The 12,721-nt window shown below is 34.1% G+C and overlaps 1 protein-coding gene across 1 annotated transcript; it reads right to left on the bottom strand.

The window, feature by feature from the left end:
• Nucleotides 1-2,268: 2,268 nt before the first annotated feature.
• On the bottom strand, nucleotides 2,269-9,665 carry LOC106077200 (uncharacterized). The gene is made up of 2 exons (XM_056016150.1): nucleotides 9,541-9,665; nucleotides 2,269-5,149 (listed from the first exon to the last, which is right to left on the bottom strand). The coding sequence occupies exon 2, from the start codon at nucleotides 5,105-5,107 to the stop codon at nucleotides 3,263-3,265; it is 1,845 nt and encodes a 614-aa protein (XP_055872125.1). The 5' UTR covers nucleotides 5,108-5,149; nucleotides 9,541-9,665; the 3' UTR covers nucleotides 2,269-3,262.
• Between the last annotated feature and the right edge of the window lie 3,056 nt (nucleotides 9,666-12,721).

Genomic DNA, 12,721 nt, shown 5'->3' with positions numbered 1-12,721 from the left:
TTCAATATTTAATATACTCTATAAACTCAAAGAGTAAAACATTATGCCGCTCAGGGCCGACCGTAGGTATAGGCAAACTAGACAGCCGCCTATGGCTTCCGATTGGTTGGGGTCTCCGATTGGTGGGGGCTTCTCACAGAAGTCAAACTTGTTTTTTTATTGAAGATATTGCGAAACATAGGTCAAATCTCAAGTGTAACAGGACTCTATAACTCTATGTCTACTAGCATAGCTTTAAGTCTCTACTATAATTTAAGGCCTATTCAGGCATGTATAGATCTACTTGTTAAAATGTATATGTTGTTTCTACTTTTGGTGAAATGTCTAAACGTTATTTCTAGTCTGAATCGTGAATCGCCCATGACACACATTCATGCTATTGGCGCTCTAAGAATTTAACTTTGTTGATTTAAATATAAATATAGGTAGGTCATTAATTCATTTGCGTGTTTTCCGGCCCTAATGTTTTAATTTCTTTTCGGGCCACTCTATTCCCTTTCCTAGGGCCTCCAATTACTTAAAGCTGGGCTTGCGCCGGCATATGTGGAAAGAAAAAAAAACTTTACCGCATCATCAGGTAAGACAGAAGTTTCGAAGGAATGGAAAACTCTGCGTCACGGGCCGGAAATAGCCCACGGGCCAAGCTTTGGTCATCACTGTGTTAGACTTTAGACGTTTATTTTTAAACTAGCACTGCACATAGGCAACGGTCGTTGATTAGTTCCTAGGCTATATGTTTAAATTGACTGGAGCCTCATTTTTTAGTATTACAAAGCCTAGACTATATCAACTCACTGTCTAGCTAATTGTTTGGGAACATGTTATTTCCCCCTTTTCCCCATTCTCAGAGCACGTTGAAACTTTGTACAGATATTTCAAGATGTACAGATATTCCAGATGTTTCCAAATTTAGTTTGATCATCCATCTCAATGACGTTTCAGCCCATGGAGGGGCCCTGGCCTGCTTTAGCATATCTCTCCATTCTGATCTATCCTGGGCGTTACGTCTCCATGCCCGGACTTTTAGCTGTTGTAGATCTGCCTCTACGTCATCAATCCACCGTGCTCGTGGTCTGCCTTTGAGGCATCTGCATTTTGGTTTTTGCCGGTGAGCGATCTTTGCTCCTCGGTTCTCGGACATTCTTCCGACGTGGCCTGCCCAATGTACTCTGTTCCCCTTTTTATTTTGTTTGATCTTATTTTTTTTTTTTTACGATGTTGCTATACACATTTTGTTTATGTTCCGTTACGCTGACCACATTTTAATAAACTTTAACTCTTTCTCTCCTAATTGACGATACCATTGTTGATGTGAAGACAAATGTTTGATTTTATAAACTTTACTTTTATTTTAAAAGAGCATGCATTCCCCTTTAATTCTGGACCAAATAAAACATTTTCTGATAACAAACGAAAACGCTATTAAAGCTTAATAAAAAAAAAAAGGGGGGGGAGTGAAATACTAATGAGCAAAATGGAGAATATCATCGGAAGGTGGAAAATAATTACGGAGAGACTTTTTAGCATCTGAATTTTAATATCTTAAGAATAACTTGACCCACTATCTTTCCTCTTTCAACTTTTACAACTAAGCTAAATATTGCAACTAGAAAAAATTAAAATTAAAAAAAAGTTTATATTGAGTGTAATTGTATCAGTTTGAATCAGTCATGTAATTAAATAATAGATGTAGACTATTGTAGACTAATCTGTGCAATAAGAAATATTCTTACCAATTGTTTTTTGTATAGCGCATTGTCATGCATTTAGCTTTCTCAATGGGTTACGATTCTGTCAATTGTCTGGACCAGTTGGGAAATTTGTGGGAGAGAATGGGTCATCTGTGTGAATGGTACCGTGATCACTTTTTAAATACATTTCTAAAAAAGTTTAACTTCAAAATCGTAGCTCAAGCCTCTATAAACCAACACACCAACCACTGTGTCAGCTTACAAGTTTTATAGTTATCTATTGTTAGTTTCAAACTACATACACAAAGTATAAAGAGTAATAATTCAGCTTATATCTAGCAAAAAATTAGTCAAGCTCATTAGTTTTCCTTGTTCGATAGCAAACAAAATTACAAATAGCTAATTGTTTATTTTAAAAATTGATTCTTGCTTTGTCAGGTACAATAAATAATTATGTAAAGCTTCAACTTAGTCCGAGAATGGGCGTTGGAGAAATGACGAGATTAAACTTTTTACCTTACTGAGTGAATTGACACAAAGATTTGTACAACACATAAAAATACAAAGAAAATTAAAGTCGAGAGGAAGAAAATCTTTATTCCTTCTAGTTGTCAAAAGTTTCTCGTACATTCCAGTGTTGCATACAAACAAAACATCACATTTCAAATACAAAAAAAAAAAGCATAACTACATTAACTCACCAAAAGCATTCTAGATCGTGTGTATTACTTTGATTTCTAAAACTAGGTACATGTCTTTGTATATATACATTTTGGACGAAAAACTTTATGCTAAAACCGTAAACCAAGAAAATATCTCAATTTTTCGATCTAAGTACTAAACATAGGGTACATTTTAGTGACAAAGGTACGGCATGCAAAATGTTAAATGTTTGTTATTCTATGAAGTGACTCAATCGTAAGTTGGACAAAATAATTAAACAGATGGATTGCAGTAATTAGAAGATCGTTTTGTTTCAAAAGATTGAAATAAATTTTAAGAATAAAAGATTTTGCTAAGAAAATAAAACATTTTTGGCCAATGCTGTAAGTAATAATGCTATTGCAGAAAAGAAAATATCCGATTACAAAAAGTACGGTTACAAAAAAAAGTACGATTACAAGAAAAAAAGTCCAAAAGAAAAAAAGTCCAATAGAAAAAAATTCCGATTAGAAAAAAAGTCCGATTAGACAAAAAAGTGATTACAAAATTTAAAAAAAGTCAAGTTCCAATTACAAATGATTGATAAATCTATGAGCAAGAAACGAAATGATAAAAAAACATTTTGAAAAAAAAGGCAAATTTGAATGAGGGAAAAAAAAAAGAAAAAAAAAAGAATTTTAAAAAATCTAAGACATGTTAAAATGGAGTTACAATTTTAAACAGAACCTAAATACAATCCAATGGCAAGACAAAAGTCAAATAAAAAACAAAACTGAAAATTGTTTCGCTGAAAATGCTTTGACAAAAATACAAAAAGACACTAAAAGTAACACTGAAATGTACTTTGGTTTTAACAACAAAATTTTAGGAATTCTAGTCCTGAATCAAGCGAGCAAACAAGTTGAGGATCAATTCGAATTCTTTTGAAGCCAGTGACTGGGAATAGGTAAGTACAGGCAAATGTTGGCACCATTGGTAAGGTTAACAAACTTAATGCGGCCAAACTGGCAAGTCGTTGGTAGATTTTGGACATTGTCAAGGTGCGCCATCACTAAAAATGTTTTGTTTAACACCACTGCTCCAAATATTTCCAATGGCATGTCCCACAGTGGCGGGTGAGAGTCAGCTTGCAGAAATCCATCCCGTCTAAGTAGTTCTGTTAAAGTCCCACAGCCTTGGATGACAAACAGCCTCTTTTTGAAAGTGAAAGTGGCCAGATTTTTGGCACTCCCATTCAGGCTTACGGTGAAGTTAAAAGTTCTACTGGTGGTATTGAACGAGAAGATTCTAGTTGCTTCTTTGCCTCCCTCCTCGCTAGAGAAGAACCCCACAATCTTATTTTCAAAGTTGACTAGTGACGTCACTTCCCCAATTTCATAATACTCTTCAAAGTCTGTCCAATTTATTTGTAAGGGGTCATTGCGTTTCGCTCGAATGATCTTCAAAGATGTTCTGTTGACAGTGATGAAGCCATAATGAAAACCGCCATTGATAGTAAATTTTATTTTATACTTTGACCCACAGTAAATCTGCTTCAATTGGGTTGTATCCTGGCAGTCTAAAATCTGGTACTGCCGTAGATCATATTCTGGATGGGAAAATGTCAGATTTACCAAGAGGTGCAACTTACTGTCTAAAAGAAATATATTCTCGTATGCTCCTTTAATATCAAATACCAGCTGACAGATTTCGTTGTTCAAAAGATTAAGTGCAAATAGTCTATGGTTTCTGTCTATGAACAAGATTACTAGCTGGAATTTGGGGGAGGCCAAAGCGACTTCAGAGCAAATTTCTTCAAATGTAAGACCAGATAAACTCATGGCTTCGGGTGTCATCTCTTCAGCATTGAGTTGCAGCTTTAAAAGTTTCTCATTTTCCAGCTGGGAGGAGATGGCTCTCCTCACAGTGTTCCTTGCATCTCTGTTCTCCATCACATCATCATTGTCCAGCAGCTTTCTGAGTCCAGCCGTGGTGACGAGGTCAAACTGGACAAGGCTGACCAGTTTCCCCAGAAGCTCTTTTCTATTTGTGGGATGATTATCTGTGTTAGAAAAAAGATCTATATCGTTAAAAGTGACTTCCATGTCCCAATCAGCATTGCCAGCACTCTCTTTAGGTTTGTTTTCCTCCTTTGGCGACTCGCCACAGATCTGAAGTCGCTCTGTCCTAGTATAATAAATCCAATAAAAAATGGCTGCAATTACATTGTCATGTGACTTGATACCTCCACTTGTAATGATTTCTATTAAAGTCTTAGGAGTTAAGTTTAGGAAAGTATCAGTCTTTATAAATCGGTCAAAGTTCCTGATCATCAGTAAGAGAATCCTTTCATGGACAGTCTCTGATTTTAAGGCGATGGCATGCTGGTAAATATTTAAATAGTTCTCTTCTGTCACGTGGGCACTGACGTAACGTTCACACAGTTCGACTAGACGGCCGATCTTCAAGTGGTGTGCTGCGCGCCACATAGCTAGCACGTTGTTCTCAGTCATTGTGTTTTCTCCTTTGGTGATCATGTGCAGCACATTAGCAAAAGTCTGGGCGTCGATGCCTTTGATCAGCAATCTTAAAATTTCTGATATGTTGGTGTTAGAAGACAGCAAGGATTGAAAATATTTGGAGCAGGATCGAAGAATATATTGGTTGCTTGAAAAAGTTTCTGAACCAATAATGATACGAATATTTTCTACATTTGACGAATGAAGTCCAATGAATTGACGTGGATTTCTTGGCAAGACATTTTTCGGTTCCATTTTGAAATTTGAAATGGTGCTTAACTTGAATGCTGTTCAGGACTGCAATGGAAAACCAAAATTCAAGTTAGAAAATTTATTTTAAAAGTTGTTCAGTTCAGTTGATATATATATTGTTTTAAAAAATTACCTCCCGCAGATATCTAGTGTCACGAGTTGAGATTGACCTATTTCGACCAGTTTCTAGACGCCCCAGGTCAAGTCTGTGCTGTCCAGTGTAAACAATTTTAGTCATCCAATCAAAGAAAGAGGTTAAGGGAAAAAAATAGCATACGTCAGCTTCTAGAAGGTCACATTTAATAAAATAATTAGGGTAGAAGTTTTTATGATGCTGGAAAGTACGATTGAGAAAAGAGTATATTTGGGGAAAGTGAGTTAGTCTGGGGGTCCTCGCATAGTAATGGTTTTTGTAGAGCAATAGTTCCTCGCACAGTAACAGTCTTTGCTTAGTAACGCTCTTGTTTTAGTATGAGTTTATATATTTGCGGGTCCATTAGATGAAGTTACGCTAGTTGAAGTTACGCTAGTTGAAGTTACGCTAGTTGAAGTTACGCTAGTTGAAGTTACGCTAGTTGAAGTTACGCTAGTTGAAGTTACGCTAGTTGAAGTTACGCTAGTTGAAGTTACGCTAGTTGAAGTTACGCTAGTTGAAGTTACGCTAGTTGAAGTTACGCTAGGTGAAGCAACGCTAGGTGAAGCTACGCTAGTTGAAGCTACGCTAGTTGAAGCTACGCTAGTTGAAGTTACGCTAGTTGAAGTTACGCTAGTTGAAGTTACGCTAGTTGAAGCTACACTAGTTGAAGTTACACTAGTTGAAGTTACGCTAGGTGAAGCTACGCTAGGTGAAGTCACACTAGGTGAAGTCACACTAGGTGAAGTCACACTAGGTGAAGTATCTTTAAGTTTTATTTTATGAAGCATTAAGTCAAGTTGTTATTGAATTGAGAAGTTACTCATATGTGAAAGCTGAAGAAGTTAAAGAAGTTTTGAGAGAATACAGATGTTTCTTCGTTGAATTATCAATTAATACATTCTCCGGCGTGCGATGATTCTGTTTAATCAACACTTAATATAAGAAGAATTAGCCAGAATTAAACAGAAATGTTCACACTAGACTGGAAACAGCTAAAGTTCGTGTCAGATCGTTATGTACGTAACTGTTTTTCAAGCTGCATGGAAATTTGTGAAATGGTTCTTGGAAATCGCTCTTCTGTTTAGAAAAGTAATGATCTTTAGTTTTCAAGGTTTACAAATACAATTCCATTTTTTGGGGATTTTAAATATTAAACAAAAATATTTATTCACGCAAATATATGACAAGTTTATTTCCTTTTTAATTTACATGGAGATGTGTTTTTGTCAGCGTTTCGACAATTCGAAATATGTCAAGCCTGTTGATTACAATAATCTTGTGATTTTAGATTCCACATTTCAATAGATCTTTCTATATTTTGCAAAATAGAAAATTAATCCTAAAAGTCATTGCCTACCCATCCACAACATTTACGACTTCACATAATTTATATCATGCATAGTATTAGTATCTGTTATATAGGCTAGGTTCGAAAAAAACATTCTTATAACTAATATACCAAACACCCTCTTCCACGATGTGTCCGTAGTGTTTAGAGATGGACGCGTTCACTCTAGATATATATCTATATTATAAAGTAGAATTTGAGGTGAATGTATGTATGTATGTATGTATGTTTATATGTATGTATGTTACTTATAGACATCAAAACCGCTTGATCAATCTTGATAAAACTAGGCAGGAATGTTCCTTGGGTACTAACTTAGACCGTAGTGTATGTATTGTAGCCCTAAAACAAACTTAAAACCCTAAAAAAAATAAAGTTGTCCGACTCTATTACAGCTATAGCATTTTATGGATCTAGGCCATGTCTACAATGTTGACATGAGAAAAGATCGAAAGGATTTAGACCTAGATCTAATTTTAAGAAATACACTTTGCGCAGATAGTTTTTTACTTTGACACACGAAAATACAAAAGAAAGTCTATTGATTTCATTATATGATAAAATTAACCTTCAAATTTGTGTTTCAATTGCATTTTTTACATAAATTAGTTCCTTATATTTGTGACTACAGATTTCCTGACGAACATTATTTCATTAGGCAATACCGTAATGAATCGCGTACTAAAAATTAATTCGTTTAATTGTTTACTTTATAATCCCATCCCTAGATCTAAAACTCTAATTCAACTCTAAGATGATAAAACTTCTCTTCGCACACATAGTTTTATACTTTAACACATGAACATACTAATTATAGTCCATTCATTTCATATTTTGATCAAATAAACATTCAAATTTGGTTTTCTAAAGCATTTTTAATAGACTACATTCGTTTACGAAAGCTGCGAAGCCGAGTTGAGAAAGGCCTAGATCTATATTCATTCATGAATCGCGTACTAAAAATTATTTCGTTTAATTGTTTACTTTATAATCCCATTCATTTAACAATGCTATCGCTCTTTCCGTTTTTAATAGATATGAATGTATCGGCTTTGGCTATTTTCGTAGCGAAAGAGAAAAAACTTGAAAGGATCATTAGCTAAGTTTAACATACATCTAAATCCAATCCACTAGATTAGTGAACACAAACTTAGACCGGCAGGCCGCGGGTAATGTCAGGCTAGTATATATATATATTTGTAGTACCACCTTGGAGCCAACCATGGATCAGAGAAAACGTCACAATGTTTTGAGAATGCCAGCCAGGATGTGACGTAATAAAATAATTGCTTTAAATGTCTAGTCATACTAGAGATCCATTCCATTGCCTATACTAGCGTCTCTCCATTATAATTACTAGTGTTTTTATCAATTCAATATAATTACTAGTGTTTTTATCAATTCATTATAATTACTAGTGTTTTTATCAATTCATTATAATTACTAGTGTTTTTATCAATTCAATATAATTAGTGTTTTTATCAATTCAATATAATTACTAGTGTTTTTATCAATTCAATATAATTACTAGTGTTTTATCAATTCATTATAATTACTAGTGTTTTTATCAATTCAATATAATTACTAGTGTTTTTAGCAATTCATTATAATTACTAGTGTTTTTATCAATTCAATATAATTACTAGTGTTTTTATCAATTCAATATAATTACTAGTGTTTTTATCAATTCAATATAATTACTAGTGTTTTATCAATTCATTATAATTACTAGTGTTTTTATCAATTCAATATAATTACTAGTGTTTTTAGCAATTCATTATAATTACTAGTGTTTTTATCAATTCATTATAATTACTAGTGTTTTTATCAATTCATTATAATTACTAGTGTTTTTATCAATTCATTATAATTACTAGTGTTTTATCAATTCATTATAATTACTAGTGTTTTTATCAATTCATTATAATTACTAGTGTTTTTATCAATTCATTATAATTACTAGTGTTTTTATCAATTCATTATAAATTACTAGTGTTTTTATCAATTCATTATAATTACTAGTGTTTTTATCAATTCATTATAATTACTAGTGTTTTTATCAATTCATTATAATTACTAGTGTTTTTATCAATTCAATATAATTACTAGTGTTTTTATCAATTCATTATAATTACTAGTGTTTTTATCAATTCATTATAATTACTAGTGTTTTTATCAATTCATTATAATTACTAGTGTTTTTATCAATTCAATATAATTACTAGTGTTTTTATCAATTCATTATAATTACTAGTGTTTTTATCAATTCATTATAATTACTAGTTTTTTTATCAGTTCATTATAATCACTAGTGTTTTTATCAATTCATTATAATTACTAGTGTTTCATTAATTCATTATAATCACTAGTGTTTTTATCAATTCATTATAATTACTACTGTTTTTATCAATTCATTATAATTACTGTTTTATCAATTCATTATAATTACTAGTGTTTTTATCAATTCATAATCATTTTTTTTAATCAATTCATTGTCCACTGATGGGAAGCACCCAGTGTGGTCCGCAATCTTTGCACCACCCTAGCGACGCCACTTCTGATAGTGTTAAAAATTGAGAACAAGCTTCGTTGATAGATGGTTCCGTATTTTTAATAGTTTGTACATAATGCACCAAAACGTTTGGTATTTATGGGTTAGCTTTATTGTATGCAAATCCTGATGCGAACGCTACAGTGACCCCATTTGCTTTTTTTTTTTTAAAGTAGCGTTTTCAGCTACTCAGTCAGAGCCTCGTGAGATACTGCACTCCCAATTAATCTTTCGGACAAGCATTATTATTATAGCAGCATACAAACACTATATTGCAAGATAGTAAAGTACTCAAACTGTGTTGGTTTCATCAAATACTTTCGTAATGCAATCATCTACTAATAATCGCTTAGTTTCGTAGTTACCGCGGCATTAACATGACGGCTACTTATTCTAATTACCTGCTTTGAGCTTCAGTTTCAAGCTGAAGATATTTCCAACTTGTTTTCAGTGGAAGGCTTGACACGGTGTTACCAACAGGCCGCCAAAGCACCGAATGATTGACATTGGGTGTTACACAGTCAGATATAACCTTGTTACGGTGCACGGGCCAGTGGCCAGTCAAGGTCAGCACGGGTCACATAAGGCTAGTTATGATATTCCAAGCAGCAGTAAAAGTGAAAAAAAAAATTGAAGCGGGAGAGGGCTTAATTTTTGTCCCGTGCAGTTTTCTTGCATCAACTTAAGGTTAAGAATGAACCTTTGAAAACTCTTCATATTCAGAATGGCGGTTTTCAAACTCTCGATACTCGACTAATGCTGATGAAATGTATATCAAGGTTTCGACCCAAAGGCTACCTATTTCTACATTTTAGACACCACTTTAAAAGTTTTAAAAAATTATCCAGAATCGTAATTTTAATTAGATAATTGTCAACAAAAAAGATTCACAACTAATTAAAATAAGAAAAACATTACTTTAAAAACAAAAAGAATATACCTCCTTTAAACAACTTATAGAGTGATTTTTTTTTCTCTTAATAAAAATTAATTAATGTTACATTAAAAAAAAATGGAACATAATTACCATCTGACAGATTTGGAACATAAATATCATCTGACAGATTTGGAACATAAATACCATCTGTCAGATTTCTAGGATAATCGTTTTCGAGATCCGTGTCCAGAGTTGAAAAAAGCTACCGTGAAAAAGAACATCATTAAAAATTTAAAAACATGTCAAAACCCAGACGTTCTATTTTACCCATTTATTATCACGAGGCACATTATAGAATTGAGATGGTACAGAAGGATCCTAGATATCACATTCAAAGACCGCATCACAAACCAAGAGATTAGAGACTGGGTTACTGCAGCGATCGGACCCCCATGATGAATTGCTAACTATCGTAAAAAAGCGCAATCTAAAAATTCTATGGCCATATTATAAAGTCTTTGGGGCTCGCAAAGACCTTCCTTCAGGGAACAGTACCAGGAAAAAGAAGAAGAGGCAGACAGAGAAAGCGTTGGAAAGACAACATAAAAGAAAGTACGGGCCTGCCATTGAAAGAGGTTCTAACTAAGGCAAAAGACAGAGAGGAATGGAGAAAGACGGTCGACAAATCTTGCATGGTGCCCCAACGGTCCACAAGACTCAGTGATGCCCAAAATACGGCCCGATCCGACCCGCTAAATGGTTTTATCCGGCCCGCCTTAAAGTTGGAACAAAATGTAGAAATTTCTCACTCCTTTTTTTCCCCCCATAAAAAAGGTTAAAGGTTGTAAAATGTATCTTTACCTACGTTAGGGCTTTGACTTTTTCTCTGATAGATTGGTACCATGCCATTTAAAATTTATAGCTTTATGAAATGGGAGAGCCGAAGAAATACAACTACAAGTGGATCCTGAATCTAAAATCTACCATTAAAAGTGAAAGGAGCTTTACTTTTTTTTTTTGTGAAACATGATAATAAGCCAGGATATTTATTTTGTATACTGTGGCTGTTTAAAAACAAACAAACAAAAAATAACAACATATAAATAACATTATGAAACAAACATGACGGCATTCTTGGTTTGAGCCACGAATAAAGTATTGTTTAAGGTTAAGCTACGCCTAGAGATTGATGGATCAATAATTACCAAAAAGAGACAAGAACATTAGTTGTTGATCAAATAGCTACAATGTTGCTCACATTTTAAAAGAGAAATGAAGCCAGTTTCCGATGCGTAAAAAAAGAGAAACTTCCAGTATTCAATCAATTAATTTGAATACTAGATCTACAAGTTTCTGATAAAATTGTTTCAGGTTAATTTCATTTCGTTTTTTGTACATTTTTGGTCATGTGACCCGCGACATGAGTGTCAGAAATTAAAATGGCCCGCAGGTCGAATTAGGTTGGGCTTCATTGGACTAAGGGACAGGTAAAGGTAGGCTACTATCACAACGATTGCAAATTTGAACAAAAACACACAAAAAAAGGCTAAAAAAACTTTTTTTCTCTTGCGTTTCATACAATCTATCAAGGCCATTTTGTAAAATAAAGTTTCCCTTTCAGACCTTCATATCTATGGGTCTAATTATGCAAAGGTATTCGATTTCTATGACTTACGGTTAACGAGGGTGTCATGTGGTCAGCACAACGACCAACCGCCTTTACTTTGCTCAACCAAAGTCGGGTACCTATTTCAGGGTTTTTGTGTTAAGTGGACTCAGGGATCTCCTAAAAATCACGAAATTTAAATTCCCAGTCTTCACAGGGACCCTTAATTCGAAATCAAAGCGCTTTAACATTCAGCCACTACGCCCTAGAAGCTCAATATAGAAGGCCCCACATTGACCTGCAACGTCACAACCTGTGGGCAGTTTAGACCAATCTCTGGTTGCCACATCGTGAATTGTTGACCTCAAGTAATTCTTGATTAGTTTTAGGTGCGAGAAGTTTCTTTCACTAGATGCCACAGTTACGGGTATTGTATAATGCCGTTTTTTTTTAATTGCACGCAGGATTGAAGTTTTCCATATTGATTAAATAACCCCTCAAAATGACATTTTTATTTTGTCTATATTTCAGGAGATTCTAATAATTTAAGGAGATTTCCATATATATATTTTGCAATTTCAGGAGAATCGCAGGAGCTCATGGAAATTCAGAAACCTTGTTTTAAGTTGTAATGGTTTAATTTAATAATTTACACTTACAATTAGCGCGGGCCTATGTTAGTTCTGGGTCCACTGCGGTCGCATAGGTTGCAGAGGCCTAAAGCCAGCGCTGTCTCTAAGATTTCATTCTATTTTTAGTTTAAGACAATAAAAAATTGTTGGTAATATATATTCCTAACGTTTAATGCCAATATATTTCTGTTATAATCTTCCCATAAAAGCTAATATAACATGTTTCGTCAAATTCGGGCCACATTGTCCCGCTAGACCTACTTTTAACAAACTTGCTTGAGCATGTGTTGTCGAGGTTTTAGATAACACAAGAAAGATACCCCCCCCCTTCCCCGCCGGCCGCCCTTCATAACACAACCACCAAACTTGAACAGGCTTTTGGCTTTGACCTTGCACCTGCACGAATACAATCGCTAAACTAGAACTTTTTATATGAACACAATAGTTCTCTCCAAAATGTACACATC

Source organism: Biomphalaria glabrata, chromosome 17 (genome assembly GCF_947242115.1).
Source record: "Biomphalaria glabrata chromosome 17, xgBioGlab47.1, whole genome shotgun sequence".
Classification (NCBI taxonomy): Eukaryota; Metazoa; Mollusca; class Gastropoda; family Planorbidae; genus Biomphalaria; species Biomphalaria glabrata.
This window is presented reverse-complemented; position numbering and strand designations above follow the sequence as displayed.

Bases quoted from the DNA above. Each gene is read 5' to 3' on its own strand.
- LOC106077200 (XM_056016150.1), bottom strand. From the start codon at position 5,107: ATGGAACCGAAAAATGTCTTGCCAAGAAATCCACGTCAATTCATTGGA.